The following is a 27,867-nucleotide window of genomic DNA, read 5'->3' on the forward strand; positions in this document are numbered from 1 at the left end:
TACATGTGAGGTAGCTGTAGGGAGACAAAACCATTCTTGAGTGACTAGATACATTTATTCTGCTTTCCTCCATTTCTTTTGAGCCTTAATTAGAGACAGATGTTTCTTATTTCCTCTCTTTTTTTGGTTTTCAAGCCTGAATAAAGTGTGGTGCCAACAGTAAACACCATCTTTGGCTCTTTTTTTTAATGTGTTAACTGTGCCTGGCTGAGTCAGAGTCACAAACCAGTAAAATTTCAGCAAAGCAGTATAAGCTTACACTCCTGTTCTCATTCCTATTGGGAGTAGGGAATTGGTGTAACTGCTTCTGGGGTTGCTGTGCAGGAGCCATAAAAATCCCAGTGTGTCTGAGAACCTTGTCCCTAGTAAATAACTCTGGAATGTTGTATATCATGGAGCCAGCTTGCCCTCCCACGGCCTTAGAGTGCTAGGAATGATTGCTGGTTGTTTAATTGCTCTACAGTTGTCTCAGGGAGGTAATGGCTAGTAACCACAGTATGTAGATGCAATCATATGTGCACTTGCAGCCCAGAAGGCTCTGCAGTTGTCTCAGGGAGATAATGGCTAGTAACCACAGTATGTAGATGCAATCATATGTGCACTTGCAGCCCAGGCAGCTGACCATATCCTAGTCTTCATCAAAGGAAGTGTGACCAGCAGGATGAGAGAGGGGATTCTGCCCCTGCACTCTACTCTTGTGAGACCCCACATGTAATACTGCATTCAGTTCAGGGGGTCCCAGCATAAAAAAGATATCAGACTGTCGGAATGGATCCAGAGGAGGGCCATAGACACAACCAGAGGGCTGGAGCACCTCTCCTATTAGGACAGGCTGAGGGAGTTGGGTCTGCACAGCCTGGAGAAGAGAAGGGTCCAGGGAGACCAGGCTTCCAGTGCCTGAAGGGGGACTACAAGAAAGCTTTGTACAAGAGCTTGTAGTGATAGGACCAGGTGGAATGGAGTGAAGCTGGAATAGGGTAGATTTAGCCTGGATAGTAGAAATAAATTCTTTACAGTAGGGTGGTGAGACACTGGAACAGGTTGCCCAGGGAGGTTGTGGATGCCCCCTCCCTGTTAAGTGTTCAAGGCCAGGTTAGACAGGGCCTTGAGCAACCTGGTCTAGTGGAAATTGTCCTTGCCCACAGGGGGAGTGGGATGGGAATTGGAACTGGATGACCTTTAAGGTCCCTTCCAACCGAAATCATTCTATGATTCTGCTCCAATGTCATGCCCTTACTTGACATCGACCTACTGGGTAGCATCCCCTGAAGAACATTTTGTCATTAAATGACTGTGACCTATATGCAAGAGCTTTCTTTCTGAATCAAATTGTGAAGTGTTTTGCAGTGTTTATAATTATGCTTCTCAACTACTTTAACATATTTTCTTGCTACAAAGTGTATCAAAGAGAGAAATCCATGAACTGCAATAACTACACAGCAAGATGTTAGAAATTACTGCTCTGAAAAAGTCATCCAAGGACAAGTTGTGCCTTGTTTGACAAATATTAGGCTTTTTACTCCCACATACTTTGAGCAAGCACACATTTTACCTAGAATAGATTTTAAAGGCAAGTGCCCAACAGTTTTCCAGTTGTCTTTATCCCTTTTAACAGATGTGCTTTTGTTGTGCAGTCCTTGGACTCAAGTTTCTCCTACTGCACCTACTAAAAGGGTTTTTGGATTAAAAAAATCCTATTCTGTTTTCCTCCACTGGTTTCTGTACCAGTAACTCCTGCCCCAGATCCTGTGCTTCAGAAGAACTGAACCACATGGGAGGAGGGCATGAAGGTACCAAATACACCAAAGTTTTCCAGTGCTTCAGCTTTAAGGATCGAGGAACCTGTAGGATTGAAATTCCTTGCTGACAAATTTACTTGTAGTTCTAGCTAGGTTTAGATAGAAAAAGAAAAAAGGGGAAAGACACCTGGGTGTCTTTAGCAGCGGTGCCAAAGGTGTAGACCTCTACTAGGACCTCTTTTTTACGTAGTGTTTGACTTCCAAGGATCTGTGAAGCTTTATTGCCCAGACCTCAAAAAGAGCTCTCTGCACCTGTGTTGTAAATGACAATGAAACAGTAGGACGGAGGGAAAGCGACAAGGCAGCACTGACCATTCCTGAATTTGAGTGCAACTCATGGAGAAGTCTGGGTGAGCTCTGAGAATAACATGGCTATCCCACCCCATCCTGCCCCAAAATGGTTATATTTTTTTTCCCCTTGGAAGTATGACAGACATCCCATATGAATAAATCAATTTTATTTAAATAAAATTACAGGCATTCTCATATCTATTCTAAACTGCCATAGAGTTTTTCAAAGGCACCAATATTTAACAATAACTTAAATTATCTTGAGAGCAGCTTCCTTCTTCTGAGTGGCATTTGTAAACTTGGCAGGCTTCCTTCTTCTCATTCAACTCAAGTAGAATCTGTTGCTAGTGAAACACTAAAGGTTGCACCTTTTCATCAGAGTACCTTCCTATTCCTGGACATCTCTTTTGAACAATGCTTGAGAAGAAGGGGTCAGGTGTTCTGTGTAACAAAAAACCCACCCTGAAATGGAGTGCTTCTTTTCTTCGTGGCACCAAAAACGCATCAGGTACAACCCCCCATCTAAGATGCTTACTCTGTGTATACTCCAAGTACTAAAAATTAAATCCAAGAGATTACTCTTTCCTTTCATACCTCAAATACTGTATTCACTTTGGGGTCTTTCACTATAAGAAGGGCATTGAGGTGCTGGAGCATGTCCAGAGAAGAGCAACAAGGCTGGTGAGGAGTCTTCAATGCAAGTCCTATGAGGAGTGGCTGAGGGAGCTGGGATTGTTTAGTGTGGAGAAGAGGAGGCAGAAGGGAGACTTCATTGCAAGGTGAGGGCCAGTCTCTTCTCCCAGGTTACAAGTGGTAGGCTGAGAGGAAACATCCTCAAATTGCACCAGGAAAGGTTTAGATCGGATATTAGGAAAAAAATTCTTCACTGCTATGGTCATTGGGCACTGGAACAGGATGCCCTGGGAGTTGGTGGAGTAACTTTCCCTGGAGTTATTTAAAAGACATTTGGATGAGGAACTTAGTGGCATGGTCTGACAGTTGTGTATGGGTAGATGTTAAGTTATGGTTGGACTTGATGATCTTGAGGTCCTTTCCAACCACGCCATTCTATGATTCTTGAAGCTTCAGGATCTGCTTTTCCTTGTATTTCTTCAAGCTTAATACAGCAATGCAACTTTCCCTTGCACACAGACAGAGGTGTTGTAGGAAGTGTGCCCTGTATTTCTGTAATACAGACTGCATCACTCTCCAGGCTGGGCTTCTTTAAAGGCATCTTTGCTAAACATGTTTGCACCAAAACCAACAGATGCATATGATGGGCTTATTTGTCCAGTTCTCTGATTGTTTGCAGGAGATTCAGAGCGGGGAGGCAGGGGATGATACCTCTCAGCAGGCTGAGCCCTGCTTTTTTCCTAAGAAAATGCACAGACTTACAGTTACTGCTGCACTAATGCCCAGGCACAGGTAAGGACAGAGCTGCAGCCACCAGACTGAGGCATTCAGAGGAGGGACTGCAGCAGGTAGCCACTCTTCTGGCCACCATGTTCAAGTAATGGCACAATTTTTTTCTGAAAAAAAACCCCAGCTTTTCCCCCCCAAAAAAGAGTTTTCTAAGCACCCTCCAAGTTCATGGCTCACTCAGGTCATTTAAACCCATGAGATTTACTTTGTCAACTGATTTTGACTTATCACAACAGACTTCTATAGTAGTCCTCAAGGTCTCTTTGATACATAACCATCATCTTCACTGCCCAGAACTGCAGAAACCTTATACCCCAACTACTCTGACAGGAAAAAGATTCTGGCCTTTAGAAAGATCCCAACAATTTAGAGACATGAGTGATACAGTGCAAGGAAGGTAAGATTAGAGCTGAGTGTAATGATGCGCTGCATCTGGCCAACATATCCCTGCTGCAATTAACAGGCAAACTGCTTAGCAAAGCTGTGAATCTTCCTTCTGGTGCACTCCAGGAAATCTGATTTTAATGGAACCACAGTAATGAAACTCAAGTCTTAGATTTGCAGAGCAGAGTAAATATCAATTAATTCAGAGTTTACACTAAGACCACTGTAAAGCTAAGGCACTGAGATAAAAACAAGCCATACCAGTACCCAGCTCACAGTAATGTCCTGAGACAGACTTCATTAAGGCTTGCCAAAAGCTCCAAAACCCTTCAGGGGAAGGCACTGAAGAAGGGCAAGCAGTTGTTAGGAGAAGTGGTGAACTCTGGCTAGCAATCTGCAGTTTCTCACTTTGCATTTGCAAACTACCTGAAGGGAGGTTGTAGAGAGATGGATGTTGGTCTCTTCTCCCAGGCAGCCAGTACCAGAACAAGAGGACACAGTCTCAGGCTGCACCAGGGGAGGTTCAGGCTAGATGTTAGGAAAAAGTTCTATACAGAAAGAGTGATTGCACATTGGAATGGGCTGCCTGGGGAGGTGGTGGAGTCGCCATCACTGGAGGTTTTCAGGAGGAGACTTGATGGGGTGCTTGGTGCCGTGGGTTAGTTGTTTGGGTGGTGTTTGATTGGTTGATGGGTTGGATGCGGTGATCTTGAAGGTCTCTTCCAACCTGGTTTATTCTATGTATTCTATGTATTCTATGTATGTAAACATAGAGCCAGCCTGTGAGCCAACGATTCTGGATTTCCAAAGTGTATTCCTCTGGATAATGTGACACTCGGTCACAAGTGTTACTTCACAATACTTGGCAAACATGCAAAATCATTTTTTTAATGATGAAGGGAAGTTTTCTAAGAAGACATATGAAAGCTCAGCCAGTTTTTCCATGCTTTTCTTCCTGCACAGATCATCCCTTTAGTTTAAAGATATAGTACCTTAATATTTGTACAGTATTAGGTATATCTATAATAATTCAAACCAAACCAAACCAAAATAAAAACCACTGAAGATGCTTGCATTGTTCTTGCCCATGAGAAGCAAAGTACTTTCTGAAGATCTTCAGAACAAACAACTGCACTGGTTTTGGAAAGGCATTCATAAACCCAGAGGCCTAATATTCAGCATTCACAGTTTGTTCACTAAGGAAGGTACTCCTTGAAAAAGGAGATATAAAAAGATAGGTTTTAAAAGTCAAGTGAATACTTATGTTGTATTGAAGGTAAAATAGCTTCAGAAAAAGCCTTGTAAATTTTTTTTTCTGAGTCATCAGATCCCTTTGAGCTACAGACTATTACCTATCTTTTTAAGCAATCAGCCTACTGAAATTAGTGATTTTAAGCTACTCATTTTTCCCATTCACACAGGAAAAATATAAGGCAAACTCAGAAGTGAGGAGACCATATCCTATAACTCTCATTCATGTACCAGAGTCCATCTCTGCATTCCCTTAGAGGAGCATCTGGAAATATCTGAATAATAGGAGAAATCCACTTCTGCAGCATCAAACCAAATGAAGTGGCACTATTTGAATGGATTTTCTTGTCCTACACTTGCCTGAGTTCTGAAAGGAAGGAGCTGTTTTCCAGAGTACCCACCCTGCCACAATCACCTTACCATTGATGTATATGTAAAATGGTCCATGGCCACCAGCATGCATCTCACACTCAGCACTCTGGGAAACAAAGTACAGGGCCTACTGTGCCACAAGCTGCTTGTGCCAGTTATTCAGAAGACCTATGTAGAGCCAGAGTGACACTTCCAAAATCTACTCCTAGGGACAGTGGAGGTTACGAAAAAATTCTACACAGAGAGAGTGATTGCCCATTGGAATGGGCTGCCTGGGGAGGTGGTGGAGTCACCATCATTGGAGGTGTTTAGGAGGAGACTTCATGGGGTGCTTGGTTGCATGGTTTAGTTGATTAGGTGGTGTTGGATGATAGGTTGGATGCGATGATCTCAAAGGTATCTTCCAACCTGGTCTGGTCTGGTCTGGTCTATTCTATTCTATTCTATTCTATTCTATTCTATTCTATTCAACATCATTTTTCTGATGTATTTTACCACCTGTCAATTATTTCCCTTTTGTTGCAGCTGGAGCTCATCTCAAGCAACACAAAGTGCTGGGGAGGGCACCCTGCTTTTCACCAGATCAAGACTTCATTTTGGGGGGAGAAAACAATTAAAACCAGTCTTTACTTTTTTTAAATTCATTTACTGCTGGGGCAGCTGGGCATGAAGCTACTATGTAGGTAACTGCCCTCGCTCAGCAGATTCAGGTGATGCTTCAGATTCAGGTGCTGGGTCTAGTTGCATACAACCCTACTGAAATTCCACCAAATTCCACCAAAGGAAAAGAAATAGCTTTGGGGGAAAATTGTCTTTGCAGCTGGGTTCTGTCTCATTGGACACCCCTCATTCTTTCTAGAAAAGAAGTTACTTCAGGTGCTGGGGGAAAGCAGACTTGCTTCACTGCAGGAGTATTTAAGCACAAGAATGAAAAACTGCAGTCACTTTTGATCATTTTACACCTCTTTGGTCCTCCTTCCAAGCGTGGTAGGTGTCTCTGTGGGAGTGAACACCCTGCACACTCTTCAAGGAAATGCTGAATGGGTTTGTAGTGAGTAGATCTTTCCATTTAACATAAAGCCACAAGAGAGACATGAAGGTGTTACACAAAACAGCTGCAGGACTCTGAGTTTTTAACCTTTTTTTATACTGGTTTCCAGGTCTGCAGAGTTACTTATGCATAGGGCTTAAATTTACTTTGCAGGGAAAGAAGGGTGCTTATTTGAACACCCTAGTCATGGAAATGTAACAGTCTGTTCAGCAGCAGCTGGAAAACATATTACTTAGCTTCTAATGAGACAAACAGGCAGCCTTCATCATGCCATCTCACCCAGGACAAGTCTGTCTACTATTAGTCTGTTTTCCTTTGAAGTATGTGATAAGCAAGGTGCTAATGCAACCACCACAATTTGATACCAAGCTTACCCTCTTCAAGTAAAGATGCAACTATGGAGGCGTAGACAGCATTTGGAGGATGATAGTTGCACAGCAAATTGTAGCAAAGAATGAATAAGATGGCAAACCAATTTACAAATGAGGTATCAGTTAGCCTAATGGTAGAGCAGGTAAGCTATTCAAGCCATATTCATACTAAATTTCATCTTCTGACTCCTGATCTCGTTCGGATCTTTTCAGTAATCCCATTTCCATGGACTGGGACTGTTTAACCTTAGCACGAACTGCCCTGGAAACAACAACAAAAAAGAGTTGTCAGTAGCAACAAGAGACAGGACAAGAGGAAATGGCCTCAAGTTGTGCCAAGGGAGGTTCGGGTTGAATATCAGGGGAAATTTCTTCACATAAAGATGTATTAGGCATTGAAACAGGCTGCCCAGGGAGGTGTAAAGTCACCATCCCTGAAGGGGATGTTGCTGTGGTGCTGAGCACTGTGGTTTAGTGGCAGTGGCTTAGCAGTCATGGTGGGATTGTGAGCTGAAGGCAAGCGGCTGGGCTTGATGACCTCAAAGATCTCTTCCGACCCCAACAGTTCTATGATTATACAACTCAAAGGCTAATCTGGCCATTTTTACATCATCAAAAAGCCTGGTTAACTCTTGCATGGGCCACTGTGGAAGAGATCTTAGAGAGCAAAGAGTGATTTCAAGCAGAATTTGGGCAGAATTTAGCCCCAGGCCTTAATTGTAGATACCTGCATTTTAGCATAGGCAACTGCTACATAATGCATATATCTACTGTGGCATTAGTATGTGCTGCTTTTAACAAAGCCACTTGTATGAACTGCAGTAAGAGCTTGCTCCTGTGGACACATCTAAGAGTGTACACCTTAAGCAAACCTCAGTGCACCATTTAGAAAACTCAATGTTGTGCAGGCACAGGACCAATAGCTGTGTTCACTTGGTGGAGTCCTATAAGGATGTGAAGAATCACAGAGCACTAGGGATTGGAAGGCAGCTTTGGAGATCACTGAGTCCCTGCCAAAGCAAGATCACCTAGAACAGGCAAACTCTACCATGTCATGATCACTGCCATAGTCATGATTCCATGCCACCAAGGCTGCCTCCAAACTTCATGCCCCTGACCAGACCTTCTTTCTTAGTACAAGGTCTCCTCATTTGCTCTTCTACCACCTGTGTCAGGAAATTATCATCAAGGCAAGATTCTACTGGACTGAGTGTACGTAGCTGTGTGGACTTTCCAACTGAAGTCACACACAAGGACAGGGTACCAGGATCCACATAGGGGACCTTTCTTCAGCAGCCACCATTCCTACCATCAGAAAGGATGTAAGATTGCTGTGACCTTCTCTAAAGTTAACATCCTTGTCACAACAAACCAGTTTCCCAGCCTTGAGTGTTGATGCCTTCTGGCTGAGATCCAGGAAGAGGTAGCACCTCCTTGGTGCAAAGCAAGACTGCAAGACCTACATATGGCCAAAGCATGACTAAATAAGACTATTACTATAGTAGAGGAAAAGCAATGGGTGAGAAGCACATATAGGGCAGTGCAGGCAAAGGCTTGGTATGGTCATTCCATCACACATGGAAGGATCAGGCTCATTTTTACAACCAAGTTATTGCTGCAATTGGAATTCTGTCAGAATTAGCACTAGGTGGTGAGGAAAAAGCGGGGGGAAGAAATAAGGGAATGGAACTGTCTAGTGAAAAAGAAATCAGATCTAATTGCAGGAAATTGTTAGCAATAAAACCTGTCCAATAGTCATCAAAGTTAAGTCATGGAGCCTGCTAAGTCACTTGGAATTAGTAGAGATGAGCACTGGGAGAGAAGATGTTGTAGGAATAACTTTATATGCACTTCAAAATGTGCAAGACTCTCAAAAAGAGTTCAATTTACGTGAGAAGCATCATGCTGCAGGAGCTGTAATTCATGAACATTTTCCCTCTTTCTACTGGAGGAATGAGTCATTGTCTTCATTGACTGGCAATTTTTATGCAACCTTGTCAGATAATTGATTTGTGGAAACATTTTGATTTGTCAGTGAAGCTTTTCTTTACTAAAGCTCCTGCTAGACTAAACAGACAGGTTTCCAAAGTTTAGGTATTTCAAGCAACTTACCAGCTGACAATTGTGTAGTTCACTGCAATTATAAGAAAAGCAAAGGCATAATGCCAGCAATAGCACATGGTCAGGAACATCATGTTAGTATGATCTGTCTGATTCCACTCTGGGCTCCCATTTGGAGGATAAAGCACAAAGCCAATCTGTGACAAAACAAAAGATGTTTAGTAAATGTCATTTGACATATATCTTGTGCTCTATCATACATTTTGCTGCCCATCACAAGGCAGACATTTTACTTCTGTGTGTACAGCAGGTCAAGGGAGATTCTCCTTCCCTTCAATTCAGCCCTAGTGAAGCCTCATCTGGATTATTGTATCCAGTTCTGGGCTACCCATTTCAAGATGGACAAGCAACTACTGGAGAGAGTCCAACAGAGGGCTACAAGGATGATGAAGGGACTGGAGCATGTCTTATGAGAAAAAGCTGAGAGACCTGAGGCTCTTTAGCCTGGAAAGAGAAGGCTGAGAAGGAGATCCCCTCAATGTTTACAAAGGGTGGGTGTCAAGACAACGGGGCCAGTCTTTTTTCAGTGGTGTCCTGTGATAGGACAAGGGACAACAGACACAAACTGGAGCACAGAAAGCTCCACCTCAACATGAGGAAAAGCTTCTTTGCTGTGAGGGTGCAAGAGCCCTGGAGCAGGCTGACCAGAGAGGTGATGGGTTCTCCTTGTCTGGAGACTTTCCAAACCCTTCTGGATATGTTCCTGTGCAGCCTGCCTTAGGTGATCCTGCTTTGGCAGGGTGGTGGGACTTGATCATCTCTGAAGGTCCCTTCCAACCCCTACCATTCTGTGGTTCTGTGACAGTGTTGATTATTATTAAAAACAATTTTGCAGTCACTCAGATGTGATGGACCATTTTACAAGCTTTGTGCAGAAATGCCTTTGACAATGCAGAGTCAGTCAGATAGTGGGGTCCCAGAGACACCCTGCTGTTGCCCAGTGAATTAAGAAACCAGTCCAGCAAGTCCTGCAACAATCACTGTCATGGACTGTGTTAGTCTCTTCTCCCAAGTAACTAGAAATGGGACAAGGGAAAATGGACTCAAGTTGTGAAAGGGAGGTTCAGATTGGATATTAGGAAACATTTCTTTACTGGAAGTTGTGAGGTGTTGGAACACCATGGAGGTGGTGGAGTCACCATCCCTGGAGGTGTTCAAGAAGTGTGTAGATGTGGCACTCCAGAACAGTTTAGTGGTCATGGTAGTTAGGTTACAGTTGAACTCAATGATCTTAAAGGTCTTTCCCAACCTTACTGGTTCCATGAAAGGGGCTGATGCTCAGCAATGTGTGGTCTGAACAGAAAGCATGTCACCAAACAGTTAAACTGCCCTGCCACTTGCACTGGCTTACTTCTTCCCAACAGCAGCTGGGAGTGTATTAGATGGTTCAGAATTAATAATACATCTTCCATATGAGAAGAGACTGAGGAAGCTGGGAATCTTTAGTTTGGAGAGGAGGAGACTAAGGGGTGAGTTCATTAATGTTTATAAATATATAAAGGGTGAGTGCCAAGAGGATGGAGTCAGGCTCTGCTTGGTGATGCCCAGTGATGGGAAAAGGGGAGATGGGTGGAAGTTGAGGCACAGGAAGCTCCATGTGAACATGTGGAACTATTTTTTCACTGTGAAGGTGATGGAACACTGGAACAGGCTGCCCAGGGAGGTTGTGGAGCTTCCCTCTCTGGAGATATTCAAAACCTGCCTGGATGTGTTCCTGTATGTGATCTGGTATAGATTATCCTGCTCTGACAGGGGGATTTGGACTAGATGATCTTTCAAGGTCCCTCCTCTAACATTCTGTGACTTTGTGATTCTGTGATTAATAAATGAAGGTGGGCCTGTTTCTTCTTGATCATCTGAGGAAAAAGTCAGTGTTTGACATTATGTCAAAATGCAGCTTTCTGACCCAAGGCTTCAAGCTCATGTGAAATACATAACAGGTTTGTTTATTCATAAAATCATAGACTTGTTTTGATTGGAAAAGATTTCTAAGATCATGAAGTCCAACCATTAGCTTAACACCACCATGACCATTAAACCATGTCCTGAAGTGCCATGTCAACACATATCTTGAACACCTCCAGGGATGGTGACTCCACCACCTCCCCGGGCAGCATGTTCCCATTCAAGGTTGGGAAATGATCACAGGATGTTAGGACTTGGGAGGATCCTCTGGAGATCTTCAAGTGCAGCTGCATAGGGGTGTGTCTTGACAGGCACTGGTCCTCTGCCTTTCCTGACAGTTTTCAAAGCCCCCACTCAGCAGTTTAGTTGAGAATCCAGGAGCCAAGAATTCGGAGACGAAGGAGGAAGGAAGGAGTGCATTTTTGCATTTCCATGCAGAGAATTCCATGAATGAGGGTGGTGGTGATGATGCAGAAAGAAAGTCCCTTTGCCTTTTAAAAATTCATCATGCTGCAGCCAGTGTGTGGTTTTCAGTCACGCATACATCTGAAGTCTGATGCAAGCGTGAGAAAAGCCACACTTCAATCTCTTCTATTTGTAGTTCTTTTCTCTTTTTTCTTTTCACTTTGAAACAAAACCCACATTGTCTCCAGAGCTAAAGATGCAACTTGTTCTAAAATTAGACAAGGCAGACAACAAAGAATAAATGGTTGCCTCTATTCCTCTTACGTAAAGCTTCTTATAGCACCAAAGAAAAGTTTACAAACAAGAGGACAAAAACACCAAATGCTGCAGCACCAGGTTGTCCAGTTCACTTACAGAAAAATATTGCCATTTTGGAGGTCTGCTTTCTTGCCAGGCCAAGCATTTAAATATTTGATTTGGTGCTGAGTGTCCAGCTCTCCTAAGGAACAGCAAACATTTTTGTTAAACGTGTCTGGCCAGCATATAAAAAAGGGAAGGCAGTCTAGACACAACGGAAAGAAAACTCAATGGAGTGACCTCAGTTCTCCTTGAGTCCTGTGCCCAGTTCTGGGCCCCTCAGATTAGGAAAGATGTTGAGTTGCTGGAAGGTGTCCAGAGAAGGGCAACAAAGCTGGGGAGGGGTTTTGAGCACAATCCCTACGAGGAGAGGCTGAGGGAGCTGGGGTTGCTTAGCCTGGAGAAGAGGAGGCTCACTGGAGACCTTACTGCCATCTACAACCACCTGAAGGGAGGTTGTAGCCAGGTGGGGGTTGGTCTCTTCTCCCAGGCAACCAGCACCAAAACAAGAGGACACAGTCTCAAGCTGTGCCAGGGGAAGTTTAGGCTGCATGTTAGGAAGAAATTCTTCACAGAAAGAGAGATTGCCCATTGGAATGTGCTGTCCAGGGAGGTGGTAGAGTCACCATCACTGGAGGTGTTTAAGAAGAGCCTGTATGAGGCACTTGGTGTCATGGTTTAGTTGATTAGATGGTGTTGGGTGATAGGTTGGACTTGATGATCTCAAAGGTCTCTTCCAACCTGGTTAATTCTGTATTCTGTATTCACTATAAGATGGAACACACATCAGCACAAGTGCTTCCGTTTCTTTGATGCAAAAATCACAGCAATTCACTAAATTCTCTCTCCTGTTTGACAGCAAAGGGTCACTATCAAACATCTATTCATTGGATAGAATCACAAGTAAGCAAAAGCATGACAGCTACATTTTGAAGGGTCCTTTTGGGAGCCCCATCCCTGAAATACAAATGTTTGGGCTGTTTCTGTTGCTCAGTTTCCCAAACACTGGAAAAGCAGGAGGCTTCACATCACTCAAATCAGAAGCTCAAATACTTTCTTACATTCAAACTTAGGCTGCTGCTGTTGAAATGCTTTTAGAAAAAGGCAGCCAGCAAGAGAGGTCATTTGCATCTTCATTGCTCTTCACACAATGTCAGTGAACACTTTGGCTCACCTGTCCAGTACTCCACTGGGCACTGACTTGCAGCTGACAATCAGACTGTCTTAGTAAAGAGCAGCATATATTGTCTGGCTGTAAAATCACTGCCATTTGGCTGGAGAACTTTGAACAGGATGTTACAGAGATCAGAGGGGATATTCAGTCACGGGGGAGAGCTCAACAAAGCCACCTTAGCTTTTGTAGTGGTTCAAATAAAAGGCACTAGAAGAAAAATGGCCTTTTTTTGCCCATAAATCAGTATGATAATTACTTTTCTCTCTTTCAAGGGACATTAAGCATGCATTGTTTTCAAGGAGTCCTTTGAGGTCTGTGTTTAAATGGCACATTATATTGCCTGTAAAACATCTGCAAAGGGGGAAATGACTAATTTTAGAATCATAGAATCATAGAATTGCTTCTGTTGGAAAAGACCTCTAAAATCAAGACCAACTATCAGCCTAAGACCACCATGGCCGTTGAACCATCTTCTGCAGTGCCATGTCCACACATTTCCTGGACACCTTCAGGGACTGTGACTCCCACCACTTCCCTGGGCAGCCCGTTCCAAAGTCTGACCACTTTCAGGAAAGGAATGTTTCCTAACATCCAATCAAAATCCCTGGCACAGTTTCAGGCCATTTCCTCTCATTCTGTCACCTGATGTTACAGAGAAGGGACCAACTCCCACCCTGCTCCAACCTCCTTTCAGGGAGCTGTACAGCTGAGGTCTTCCCTCAGCCTCCTCTTCTCCATACTAAATTCCTGTTCTCTCAGCTATTCATCATAAGACTTGTTCTCCAGACACTTCACCAGCTTTATTGCCCAGCTCTGGACACACTCCGGCACCTCGATGTTCTTCTTGTAGTGAGTGGCCCAAAACTGAACGCACTATTTGAGGTGTGGTGTCATCAATGTGAAGTACAGGGACACAATCAATTCCCTACTCCTGCTTGCCACACTGTTCCAGATACCAGGTGACCATTTGGGTGAAGGAAGACATTTCTAAGGCAGAAAGGTGACCTACCTGCCAGAACCAGCTGCCCTGTAACATACAGAGGCTTGTACGGAGCATCTCCAGCACAATACTACCACGGAAGAAAACCTCCAGAAATATGCAAACAGCAGCTCCAAAGACAGCAAATAGCAACAACTGATGAACATGGACATCCAGCATGGCTCTCCCATGAAGATGGTAGCAAAAGAGAAAACCTGGAATCAATTCAGTGATCAGTTTAAGACACTTTCTTCCCTTTCTTTTAGGAAACAGTGAACTTGTAACATTTCTCTTTATGCCAATATCACCTTCTCAGATGAACTGAGAGTAATTTTTCAAGACTGGTGCCCTTGAGCTCAGACCAGAGCTGCAGCTCTGCCACCTTTAGGTTAAAACACATTAACAAAAAGTCTCATTCATCTGTCTCTGCAGTGTAACAAGAGGGATGCTGAGAGATATGTTCTACATACGGAAAGATATATTGAGTGTTTCTTCAGTGCAAGTCCAACAGGTATCTGCACTCACCCTGGCTTTAGCTAACCAGTTGGGTACCATACATTGAAACACGTGCCTGAGCTACTGAGCACTTACCCCAAAAAAGCCTTGTGCTGCTATTTCCATAGCAATTTTGCTGCTATCTGAGCCAGTTAGCAAAGCACAAATGCACCTCTGCAAAGTATGATCAGCAGGGCCAAGACCAGCTCCTGATGGTTCATTCCCTAAGGCTGATCTGAGATTCTTACACTAAAAGCTGACAGCCCTCTGTAAATTTCACACATACCTCTGCAGGAAGAGAGAAACTGACCTTCAATAAACACTGCTACAGAAAGCATCATCCTGTCCATGGCCAATGGCAGTGTGTTGGTCCCATGAGCCACGATGTCAACCAGTCCTGAAATGCCGTAGAAGAGGTACATGGTGGCATGTTGCCAGTTCATCAAGTGATCCCAGTGCTTTTCCTCATAATTATACAACTTCAGATGAGGTCCATCAGGAACAAATTGCTCAGCCACCATTCCTGCACATGAAACAAGAAGTATAACTATTTGTCCTGGTGCCTAAAGTATAAAACTGCTGACAAGTCTTTACACCAAAAATAGAGGCAACATAACATCAGTTTGGGGTTTAATCTGGCTGCCTGAGGATTGCTCAGGAATTGGTTGCCCAGAGAAGCTGTGGATGCCTCATCTCTGGAGGTGTTCAAGGACAGGCTGGATGAGGTTTTGAGCAATCTGGTTTAGTGGGAGGTGTCCCTGCCCATGGCAGGGGGGGTTGGAACTAGATGAACTTTAATGGCCAACTGAATTATCCAACTGAATTATCCAATTCAGTTGGATTTATCCAATTATCCAGTTGAATTATCCAATTATCCAACTGAAGCCATGTTATGATTACTTATTGTTTTGATCCCTTCTGCACAGTTCAGACAAATTCAAGTGATAATGCAGAGAGGCCTCAAAGGCATTAATTTTATGGAGATCTTCAAGAAAAAAGGCAATGGGTGGAGGAGACATGAAATAAGTTGCTTTCCTGAGGGGAAGGCCACAGACAGTGCTCAAGCATGTATTAAGCATCATATAAGCCAGAGAGGAGAAAGACAGAGGAAACCAAGCTTCAGCTCCTCTCCTGGTGGGACTGTTTGCATCTTGCAGTTTCCAGCAGTGAAAATGGAGACAGCTATTCTAAGCTGCCTCTTTTTTAAAAAAGAAACAACAACAACAACAACAAACCCACAACAATTCCTATTGTAGTATTCCTCTGACTCAGTTTTTCAGCTGCCTTTCCTAGTGGTACAAACATGAGTCGAACACACGCTGAAGTCCCCAAAAGAAAGATTTACCACTTCAGTCCCCTGCAATATGCAGGATGGCAGAGTTCAAACTCTTAACACAAAGGGGATTTTTCCTATAAAGCCATAAAAGGAAATCCCTCCACCCTGCAGAGTTATAAAAGGTCCCATGAGGGTGTATACAGAGTTAGTACTGGAATTGCTGCTCCACTGCTTCCCTTACCTTGGCCCCTCAGCGTCTCGCTAACTAGCTGCAGTATTCCAGCAAGGGGAAAGCTGCTTTTAGGTACTTTGTATGATCAGTGAAGTTTGGGAAGGGTTTCAATTACATTATGCTTTCAAAATGTTCAAGTTAATTATCTTGTTTATAAAGCAAGGGCCAGCATCCTGCTGTATAAGTAGCTACGCAGCAGAGCAAATGCAGCATTTTTCCACCTCTGTCTCAAGTTCTCCTAACACAGAAACAGCAGGTTTTACTCCTGCTGCTGCTTTTACTCTTCATCCTTGCCAGGTTTTCTTGTCCACATTTTTTTGACTGGAATTGAAATTAGCATACATTAAAATAACAGCTTTTTTGTTTCATGGTGAAAAGAACGAGATCAGTGTTTGAGCTGCCCAGCTAGCTCTAGACACTGACTGGATTTCTAGGAGAGATGTCCCCACTCACACCTCAGAGTGGACTCTATTATTTAGGCTTTTGGTAATTTTTTAAGGCATATCATAGTGTAAACTGTCCACAGAACATCACTTCAGGGCTGATGTATCTTAGCTCTCAGAGAAGAAGGAAAAGCAAGAACAAGATCTTGACACAACCTGTACTGGATTAGAAAACAGGCAGCTCTGAGCACCTGAAGAGTAGATAGCTATGATCTAAAAAATTCTCAAAATACTAAAGAGGTTTTTTTTCAGCTTGAGAGCCACTTGGGATGAGCTCCCCAGGTGCCCTGGTATTTACCTTACTTATACTACAAAGATAAATTGCTGACATACAGCCACTGGAATGCAAGAACTGGGCACTTCCAGTCAGCTGCTTTGCTCACTAAACCACCCACATGGGTTTGTCCACAGGCCAGTCCACAGCAGAAGGAGAAACAGACACTGCCACATTGCAACAGTCTTGCAGCAGCTAAGTCAAGTTTGGGTTTGTGAGCATTTCCACTTTTGAATGACATTAATAAAGAATCATAGGATCATCTACATTTACATAGTTTATCAATAACTCACTGCTGGAAGCATAAAATAATGGGAAAAATACCAAGCCCAATGCTGCTGATAAACCCATGGTGACCAGAGGAGGCACGGGGGCTGGTTGGAGACCCAGAGCTCAGTGTTGCCATGGCACTGAACAGAATGGAAGGGGCAAGGAGGAGGCCCATCACTCTGTTTTTCCACTTATCACACTGCTGACCAGAGGGTTCACACCAAAAAACACAAGAAAAGTCTTGTGCAACTGATAAGGGAACTGGTTGACCACCAGGAACCATGACTTGACTGCAGTTCCACCTCCACACACTCCACACAACTGTAGATAATGAGCTAAAAATATTTTCTGGAGTTCATATCTCATTGAGAGGGGATCAAGAATTGGATGCCAAAAAGCCAGGACAGATGGACAGGTTTGCCCCCCTCAACCCTTCTCCCCAGAAGGGATGCCTTTTAAGCAAGAGTTGTGATGCCAGCTACACCAACTGCTTCCCTGTGAGATTGTGTAACTGCAATTGTAGCTTGGAGCTACAGAGCGATTCCGCAGCTCAGTGTGTTTATCACTGATAACTTAAAGAATCTCTGTGTGTTGCATGTAGATAAACCCTACTATTCATACAAATTGCTTCACAGAATCATAGAATCTGAATTTTTCTGGCTGGAAAAGACTCTGAGAGTCCAACCATCAATGTAACACCACCACGGCCATTAAACCGTGTCCCAAAGCACCATGTCCACATGTTTCCTGAACACTTCCATGGACAGCAACTCTATCACCTCCCTGGGCAGCCTGTTCTGATACCTGACCACTCCTGCAGGTAAGAATTTTCTAATATCCAAACTAAACCTCCCCTGTTATGATTTCAGGCCATTTCCTCTTGTTCTATCACCTGATACTAGGCAGAAGAGACTGATGCCCTACTCACTCCAACCTCTTTTCAGGGAGTTGTAGAGATCAATGAAGTTTTCCCTCAGCTTCTCCACACTAAATAATCCCAGTTCCCTCAGCTACTCCTCATAAGACTTGTTCTATAAACCCTTCACCAGCTTTGTGGTCCTTCTCTAGACATGTTCCAGCAACTCAATGTCCTTCTTGTATTGTAGGGCCCAAAACTGAACACACTTCATTTGAACAGAGCTGGACCTCCAGCAGACAGGCTGTTCACGCAACTGGTATAGGGACATTAGCACACACAACCGGTCTATCTAGTAAGAGATAAGTCCAGCCAACCCCAACCCTCTAATCTCTGAGGACCAGCTAAAACACAAGGGGATTAATCTCCTATCAAATTTATCCTTCTCTGAATGCAACACTTAGTGGAGGTTACCAACATCCAAGATGGCTGGATCCAAAATAGCAAAGCAATGACCATGCAGTCTGGTGATCCCAGTCTGCACATGAGAGCCCCTGGTTATCTCTCTCCCTACAGAAGTGAACAGCACATGAACATTCAGATGGAGCAGATGTGAATTAGTCAGGAGATCTTAAAGAAGTTCCAGAAGAGCTCTGTGAATAGAAACCATCTTACAGCCATAACTATGCAATTAGTATCAGCAGCCCTGCTTTAATACATGTATTAAAAGGCATGGCCTTTTTATTGTCTGCCCTAAGTCCACCCTACTTACCAATCAGGGCAAATACAGCTTTGATGATCCCCTCAACAAACTCCAGGCGCTGAAATCCTGCCCTGGAACCAAGGTAGCAAGCGTTCTTGTTTTTTCGACAGGCATACTTCAGTGGATACTTCACTGACCACCATAAGCCAAAGAGAAGGAAAAAGCTTCCAGGGAGGGCATGCCCTTTGAAATTACCCATGGTTTCCCGCTAGGTGATACCTGAAGGTGAAATAAATGCAGATTGATTAGAATCACAGACTTGGTAGGGTTTGGAAGGGGCCTCTGGAGATCATCTAGTCAAAAGCCCCTACCAAAGCAGGATCACCTGAGGCAGGTCACACAGGAATGCATCCAGGTTGATTTGTAAAGTCTCCAGGAAAGGAGACTCAACAGCCTCTCTGGGTAGCCTGTTCCAGTGCTCCAGCACCCTCACAGTGAAGTTTTTCCTCATGCTGAGATGGAACTTCCTGTGTTTCACTTAATGTCCATTTGTAAGCATTAGTAAGATTCCCCGCTCTGCCTTATCTTCTCAGCCCCAGGTCCCTCAGTGTTATAAGAGAGATGTTCTATTCCCTATATCACCCTCATAGCCCTCCATTGGACTCTCTCTAGTATTTCCCTGTCCTTCTTGAACTAAGGACCCCAGAACACAACACAACACAACACTCCAGAAGTGGTCTCACCAAGGCAGAGTAGAGGGGCAAGAGAACCTCCCTCAACCTGCTGGACACACTCTTCCTGATGCACCCCAGGATACCATTGGCCTTCTTAGCCACAAGGGCACATTGCTGTCCCATGGATAACTATTCACTAAGACTCCAGGCTTCTTCTCCATGGAGGTTCTTTCCAGCAGGTGAATCCCTAATCTGTACTGGTGCAGGGGGCTGTTATTCCCCAAATTCAGGACTCTACACTTACCTTTGCCCAGCTCTCCAGTCTGTCCACATCACAGAAACACAAAATATTAGACATTCAAAGGGACCTCCAGAGATTGAGTCCAACCACCCTGTCAAAAGAGGATCTTGCTGAATGGCAGCACAGCCTGCTGGTGTATCAGCAAATCCTCCCAGTTTCATTTCATCAGCAAATATGCTGAGTGTACACTCTACCCTTTCATCTTTTTAGGCTGGATGTTAGGAAGAAGTTCTTCATAGAAAGAGAGATTAGCCATTGGAATGTGATGCCCAGGGAGGTGGTGGAGTCACCATCACTGGAGGTGTTTAGGAAGAGACTGGATGGGGCACTTGGTGCCATGGTTTAGTTGATTAGATGGTGTTGGGTGATAGGTTGGACTTGATGATACATAGAATAGAATACATAGAATAAACCAGGTTGGAAGAAACCTTCAAGATCATCATGTCCAACCCATCAACCAATCCAACACCACCTAAACAACTAACCCATGGCACCAAGCACCCCATCAAGTCTTCTCCTGAAAACCTCCAATGATCTTGGAGGTCTTTTCCAACCTGGTTAATTCTGTAACTATTTGATAGGTGAATTATACACCCATAACTAGATACATATTATGAAGCACATGAAGTGCACTGAGCAGTAAATTTATTAGCTGGTCAGTGTTATACAGTCATTTAAAAGCAGTGCCACTAATAATGCCTAGCAAGGCAGGTCATTGTCCCAGATTCTGGGAGAGTTCCCTTAGCTCCAATAGCTTTTTTTATTAGAATGACATTAAACATTAAATTGCAAATTGTCTGTGAGTTATATAAACTGAATTGTTGTGCACCATGACCCAAAACCATACCAAACCTTTGCATAGGCAATAATGAAACAAAAATACCCACTCTAGAAACACTGGCAGTTTGTACTTTCTGTTATTATCATTGCTGACCTAAAAATCCGATCCCTGCACTAGACTGGAGCTATCTGAGTATGAACAGAACATGCAGCCTCTGGTATATTTTTCTTTCCAGTAAATATTTCCTATGGTCAGCTCCACGTAAGATGTTTGAAGCTGTGGCTTAGGGGCCACAGAGTACTTGCAGATGGTTCACATAATGCCGTCTAGACACGTAGAGCGAGCCTTATCCTATTTCTGGAGGCTAAACTCCACTGAAAGCATGGATTTATTATTTTTTTTATTCCTTTTTTTTTTTTTTTTTTTTTTAAGGAGAGAAAGTTTTCCATATGCACAGCTCCTACAGCTGCCTTAAGAATATTGCCCAGCTGCATGAGGAGGGGGATAGCCACAAAGGAGAACTGAATAAACCAGGATTGCTCATGCATAGCATGAGGCAGGCTGTAATTTATAAACAGGGATGATCTCCCAGAGCTGATCTCTCACGCTGTAAGGGCTGCAGGGGGGGAGAGGAGAGCTTTAAGAACTTTCTCTGGGTAAAACTCCTCTCAGCAAATTTCTAGGGAAGTGTTACTGAAGCAGAAGAAAAGGGAAACTAGACACTGGTTGCACAAGCAAGGCCATATCTGGATGTGTCCTCTCGGTCATCTGCATACCAAGGCCAGAAGAGAAGCGTGCCAAGATCCCTGAAGGTGTTTAAAAGATGTGGTGCTGAGAGGCATGATTAAACACCTGACTTGGTAGTTTAAAAGTGGTTGGACTTGATGATCTTGAAGTTCTTTTCCGACCAAAATGATTCTATGATTCTAAGACGGCTTCCCCGAGCCCAAGGAAGGCTTCCAAGGAAGCAGGTCCTGCCAGCCATGGGGCAGCCAGAAGGGAAATGAGGGACATGTTTGCACATACTTATGAAATGTAAAGGACTCTGTGTGAGATTACTGCTGCATGGAGAAGAGCTCCTCCACACCACTTGTACCCTGTCAAGAAGACAAGAAGGTGGCCATGCCCAGAGCTGCTGGGGGCTTTGCCTCAGACAGTGGCTAGCTGACTGCTCACACCAGAGCAGTAAAAGTCATGAGGAGCAGCAAGCAATGGCAGACCCAGAACATGGCTCTTAGCAAGGGCACGCCAGCCACCAGCACAGTGATGACTGCCTCCACCTCTGCCCATGCAATGCTGAATTAAGCTCCAAACCTCTCTGGGGCTAAGCATATGCTCAGCAGTGCCAAACCACCCTGTTTGTGAGCCAAGCATCTCTGATCCTAGCCCAGAGTGGGCTTGGCTGGGCTGGGTAGGGCAGCAGGAGGTGGCAGCCAAGGATCCAAACATTCTCTACATGCCACTCACACCCATGAAGTCCTGCTGAGCTGATGCTGGTGTGTTTTATTTGCAGGTGAGGAAAGCACTGCTCACTCTCAAGCAGCCTACAGTGCAGTGAGGCTCTTAGTAGTATGGCTGGGGAGCTCAGACCCACAGGTGAGACCCAGCCCCCAGTCTTGCTGAAGAGGTACTTCATTTTGGGACATCTTTATTTCAAAGGGTCTGACCAGCTTGTGCATCACTTCAGTATTCACCCCACATCCCATTGTTTGCCTCAAAGAAGAACAGTTCTAACAGGAGTTGAAGTTTTAGACGGTCACCTAAATTTTGCTTTCAACTTTGAAATACTTATTTTGCTTTGAACACCTTATTTTTCTGGTGCTTCTAAAACTTGCTGGTCTGAAAGGCTTTCTTGCCTTTTCACACACTTTGTGTTGTTTTTTTCCTTCTTTGAATGAAAGGAAGAGGGAAGGAGTGAGGAGTGGGAGGAGTGGCCTTTCCTCACCATATATCTGACCCCACTGAACAGCATTCATTAGAAAGACTTTACTCACTAGATGTTTTATATCCACATTACATAGGCACTACAAATGGCAGGATTTAACCTGTACCCCACATCAAAATGAGGCAGTGGGTTAAAAATGTAAATTAAAACCTATGAAAAGCCTTTCTAGCAGAGCACAGCTGCAGAGTCAAATGAAGGACAGCATTTGTAGTGCATGGTAAACAAACCTTCAACAGTAATAACCTATACATTCACAGCTAGAATCTAGAGCCCTAATCACACTGCAGAATTTTTCTCTGCTAAATCTAGGTAATCTATCAAAACAGCCTGCTTAAAACTTTGGGTTTTTTTGCCTTCGTAAGGCAAAAAAAAACCCAACCAAATCCAAACCACTATTTTTAGCCTTTTGTGAAGGTAAAAAGCAATTTTTTGCCTTATATAAGGGCCTGTGGTGATAGGAGAAGGGGCAGTGGATTTAAGCCAGAGCAGCATAGATTTAGAATGGACATTAGGAAGAAGTTGTTTACTATGAGGGTGGTGAGACAGTGGAATGGGCTGCCCAGAGATATCCAGGAAGCCTCATCCCTGGAATTGTTGACAACCAGGCTGGATGAGGTTTTGAGCGACCTGGTCTAGTGGGAGGTGTTGAAAGTAAATGATCTTTAAGGTCCTTTCCAACTCAAGCCATGCCATGATTCTATGAAAACAAGGGAAAAGGAAACACTGATACAGCAGCTCCTGCTGCACATCCACTACAAACAAAATGGAACCATAAACATTTTTTGTTTGCTGTAAGCAACACAATCATGCATTTAGAGAGTGTAAACTTCAGGGTGAGTTCATCCAGAACTGTTGCAGATTATTTGTAGCATTTCTCTAGAAACAAACACATCAGGTCTGCCTGTCAGCTGTTGTGGCAGACCTTTAGAATGCTCAATCTCAACACAGTCAGTTTCAGAAAGGCATTGTATGAAATAGACTTTAAATCCTTAAGTAAACTTGAAAACATTATGAGAGAGCTAGCTTTACACTGACTAAACTTCCCAATTCATTATTTTTCTCTTGGTAGGCCGGAGAGTTGATTTCAGTGAGGCTAGAAGTCAACTGCCACCACCCACAGTTTTGTTATGACTTAGAAGTTTTGCCTCTGAGTAAACCAGGTGATAACACATGGTTTGGAGGCTTAGCATGACTCTGAGGACATGGCAAGGGTAAGTGGAGCCTCCCCAGCAAGATCACTGCAGGGTCAGGAGGTAGATCTGGGAGGTGTAAAGCAAGGGTGCAACGGAGTGGAAGAAGAGGACAGGATGGCGGGCTGCTGCTGCTCTGCACTGCACTTTGGCATAACTCTGTGCAGCTCAGGACAGAGCAGCTCCTGCCAGCTCTTCTGCATGGCTTGGGAGCCAGCCAGTTTTGATATCTCAGGTGCTATTTATTGGATAAAGATGGCATGAGCATGTTATGGCAATAAATCAGAGGGTTCATTTTTTACAGAGCCTTGTCCCATAAGCTAGCAAACAAATTACTGGAGGACTGATGTTGCAAGATGTGCAAATCCCAGACTCTCTTCTATCCTCAGGGATTTCAGGGACAGGAGACCTCAGAGAATCATAGCCACATTCTCAGCAGCAAACCTTCCTCAGTGCCCACCTCCTTCTCTAGAGCATATCATCTGCCAGAGATGTAAGCAGATAAAATCCTAAGGCTACCCCACAGCTGGGTGCCATGAGGTCGGAGTTTGACTGTATTGGGTCTGTCCACACTCCCTCTAGTGCCCCCCAAAGCCACCCCATCACGCCAGATGCTGCACATGTACCTGCAGCTGGTGACCTGCTTGCACAACCTCAACCCTGTCCAAATCCTGCTCCTATACCCACTAGGCAAAGCCAACAGTGCTGGTGCCTACAAGAAGCAGGCAAGACAGCCAACACCACCTGGATGACAGGGAGCATACCAGTCTCTCTGACCACTGCCGATCAAATTGCCCCTGCTATCTGCTGTATGCACTCCCAAGATCCCTGCAGGCTCACTCAGATTTTTGTGTCTCCATCCTGAAGCCTCACTGCCTACAACCCATCCACCCATCCACAAGGTCACAACAGCCAGGGCATCAGTAAAGAAAATTATGGACTATAAAAAAGCAAACTCTGAACTCTTGCTGGGAGAAGCTCTCTCCCCACTGATCAGCAAGGCTGCTACCCTGAGGAGTGTGTCCAGGAAGCAGCAGACAAGATGTGGTTGGTCTCTTCTCCCAGGCAACCAGCACCAGAACAAGAGGACTCAGTCTCAAACTGCACCAGGGGAGGTTTAGATTGGATGTTAGGAAGAAATTCTTCATAGAGAGAGTGATTGCTCATTGGAATGGGCTGCCTGGGGAGGTGGTGGAGTTGCCATCAATGGAGGTGTTTAGAAGGAGAATGGATAGGGTGCTTGGTGCCATCTTTTAGTTGATTAGATGGTGTTGGATGATAGGTTGGACACAATGATCTTGAAGGGCTCTTCCAACTTGTTTTATTCTATTCTAGTCTAGTCTAGTCTAGTCTAGTCTAGTCTAGTCTATCCCAGATTTGGGCTTTCTATAGCAAATACTTCAAAAAAACCCAAAACATTCTTGGGAGGGTGTGGGGCCTGCCAGAAGGGCAGTTTGCTGTCAGGGTTCAAGGGCCTTAACTGCCCCAATCAACCTCACCTACAAATCCCACCCCAGCACCTTTACCCAGGGGAGCAGGTAGGAAAGGAGGCAAAGAACAAATGTCATTTGCAAGTAAACACTCAAGAAAAGGTCTGCATTTTTGTGGATATTAAAAAGCTGCCTTTTTAGCTCAAAAATTATCTCATTTACCCTGCAGAAGAATGAAAGGCAGGTAAGAAACAGTCTTACAGGATTGATTTAAACATCTTCTAACTTTTTCAAGAGGTACATTTCATGACATTTACTGGCTTGATTCCTCACCTCTTGAGGCTGCCCAAGTAGGGACTAAGGCATGTCTTGCAAGTGGTATGGAGAAACTGGCTATATTAACTGGTTATTCAGATGGCTTCTCAATAGCTTCTTGAAGAAGTAAATTAGTGATCTTTTTTTTTCCCCCTTTTCTTTTCTCCCTTTCCTTTTGTCCTTGCCACAGGCTCAGGCAGTGTAACCTGTACTGGACGGCAGAAACAAGCTGGAGCTGATCCAGAGCAAGCCCTGCAGCAAGCAGCTTCCTTTCCCTGCATATTCTCCTGCTGCACCACTATGCCTTGCAATTTCCTGTGTTTATCAAGCCCTGGGGGATGTTAAAGAGGCCTGTCAGCCACAACTGTGGGGGATTTTTCTACAAATGACACAAGTTATGAAGCTACAAACTCGCTCTGTTGCACTGTATTTGTTTCTGCTACAGAACCATCCAATAGCAAAAGTTAAACCCAAAGATGAAACATTAGCATGTTTGCTGCAATGGATTGGAATGGAATGGAATGGAATGGAATGGAATGGAATGGAATGGAATGGAATAGAATAGAATAGAATAGAATAGAATAGAATAGAATAGAATAGAATAGAATAGAATAGAATAGAATAGAATAGAATTAACCAGGTTGGAAAAGACCTTTGAGATCAAGTCCAACCTATCACCCAATACCATCTTAGCAACCAAACCATGGCTCCAAGCACCCCATCCAGCCTCTTCTTAAACACTTCCAGTGACGGTGACTCCACCACCTCCCTGGGCAGCACATTCCAATGGCCAATCTCTCTTTCTGGGAAGAAGTCCTTCCTAACATCCAGCCTAAACCACCCCTGGCACAGCTTGAGACTGTGTCCTCTTGTTCTGGTGCTGGTTGCCTGGGAGGAGAGACTAAACCCCACCTGGCTACAACCTCCCTTCAGGTAGTCGTAGAGAGCAATAAGGTCTCCTCTGAGCCTCCTCCTCTCCAGGCTAAACAACCCCAGCTCCCTCAGCCTCTCCTCACAGGGCTGTGCTCCCCAGCTTTGTTGCCCTTCCCTGGACACGTTCCAGCAACTCAACATCTTTCCTAAACTGAGGGGGCCAGAACTGGACACAGGACTCAACCAGATTGGAAAAGACCTTTGAGATCATCAAGTAAAACTGAAGCATTCTTTTTCTCCCATTGGTTGGACTAGGATTTCGTAATATTTGATGCAAAATGTTTATCCATAACCGCCCCAGGAATCCATCCTGATGTCAGTAAGAACAATGCACCCAGGTAAAAGAAGGAAATGACACCTTGATAGGCACATTCTAGTCAGCATGCCTGATCATACAGCTTTTCCCTAAAATCTGGAATCCTACAAAGCTGAATGCATCCAAGACAAAGAAAATTACAAACAAATGCACTCAAGTACTAAAGTTTCCTACTTGCAGTTAAAGATGGATTAATAAGGCAAGTGCTTTTTATCCTACAGCCATTAAATTGTAAACATCATGGAGAGCCCTGATGTGAAAAACAGTGTCTGCTGTAATTACTTAGCTCTTTAAACGCAGCACTGAATTCAGGTCATGACTAAAAGCCTTTCAGCAACTGTAGCCCCACGTTTACAGATGAGATCATTGTTCTGGTTCTAAGGAAACACTTAGCTGGCACCTATAGCTCCTTCAGAATGAAACTGGAACTAAGTACTGCACAAGCTAAGGAAAGCAGGACTCAAGACTTCTTGAAATGCTGAAAAACATAACCCTTCAGCCTTGATATTTTTGGCTTAGGGGTGTGGGAGATAAAGACTGTAAGGTTGGAGAGGGGGAAATAAATTAATAGACATCTCTGAAGCCTGTAAGAGAATAAATCAACCCCTGATAAAATCTTCAGGCCTACAAGACAGGGACAGAAACCAAAAATCCCAAAGACATTATGACCAGAAATCTCTGTACTGAGAAAGGAGGAACTCCAAATCATATAGCACTGAACTTGGGCCCTCAGCCTGAACTACTGTATTTTTTTCAGTGCTATGGGTCTGTCAGCAACTCTCCCTTCCCAAATACTTGTCCTTCTCAGCCCTTTGTGTGCTTCTCATTGGTTTTTTCATCTCTTGTGACTCTCTGTTTTCTGGCTTGCTTTCCCTTCCTCTGTGCATCTGCTGAGACTATTTCCCTTCCCATAGCCAAGCAGGCTATCTCCAGGGGTTATCCAGGGACAACATAACAATCTTGACATCTGAACAGCTGCTAGTCTGTGGATATGACATTTTTAGTCTTCAGGATTGCCAATTTAGAGCCTTTTATTCAGATCACCACAAGTTCAAAAATATACATGTAGAAAAAAATTACACCTTTAATTTCATGGCATATGTAAGAGCAATTTTTTTCCCTTGAAAGATTCATAGTTTCTTGACTGGCCATAAAGCCTGGTATGTCTTGCACTGACTGAAATAAAGGCTAAAATAGCCTCAGTACATGAGTAAACTATTGCAGGTACGAGAGTGTTACCTCCTCCAGGAACATGCTTGGCTTCAGTCACCACAGCTGCTTCCCTGCTCACAGGAGCCTGGCAGTAGCTGCTGTCTCCTGTGCAGAGCAGCAATTCTCTTCTCCACAGAGGGCCACAGCAGACTGCTGCCCTCAAAGCAAGGTTCTACCATGCACAGCTCTGCCCAACCCAGCAGACTCAAGCAAGTTTTTGATTTTATTACCTCTAAAACTGATTTTTTTTACTATGAGGGTGGTGAGACACTGGAACATGTTGTCCAGAGAAGTGGGCTGGGCTTTGATACCTAAACCACCAGCCCAGCTTTGAAGAGT

General features: G+C 44.1%; 1 protein-coding gene across 1 annotated transcript; it reads right to left on the reverse strand.

Annotated features, from left to right (window-relative positions):
- Positions 1-7,093: 7,093 nt before the first annotated feature.
- On the reverse strand, positions 7,094-18,690 carry TMEM45A (transmembrane protein 45A). The gene is made up of 5 exons (XM_009907806.2): positions 18,501-18,690; positions 14,688-14,900; positions 13,913-14,097; positions 9,054-9,199; positions 7,094-7,203 (listed from the first exon to the last, which is right to left on the reverse strand). Exons 1-5 carry the CDS (start codon positions 18,688-18,690, stop codon positions 7,110-7,112), a joined length of 828 nt encoding a protein of 275 aa, XP_009906108.1. The 3' UTR covers positions 7,094-7,109.
- Between the last annotated feature and the right edge of the window lie 9,177 nt (positions 18,691-27,867).

Source organism: Dryobates pubescens, chromosome 8 (assembly GCF_014839835.1).
Source record: "Dryobates pubescens isolate bDryPub1 chromosome 8, bDryPub1.pri, whole genome shotgun sequence".
NCBI lineage: Eukaryota > Metazoa > Chordata > Aves > Piciformes > Picidae > Dryobates > Dryobates pubescens.

Bases quoted from the DNA above. Each gene is read 5' to 3' on its own strand.
- TMEM45A (XM_009907806.2), bottom strand. From the start codon at position 18,690: ATGGGTAATTTCAAAGGGCATGCCCTCCCTGGAAGCTTTTTCCTTCTC. The intron at 14,098-14,687 runs GTCAGTTTCTCT...AATTGATTCCAG, and splicing joins TGTAGCAGTGTTTATTGAAG to GTTTTCTCTTTTGCTACCAT. The intron at 9,200-13,912 runs GTAGGTCACCTT...GTTTTGTCACAG, and splicing joins AGGGCAGCTGGTTCTGGCAG to ATTGGCTTTGTGCTTTATCC.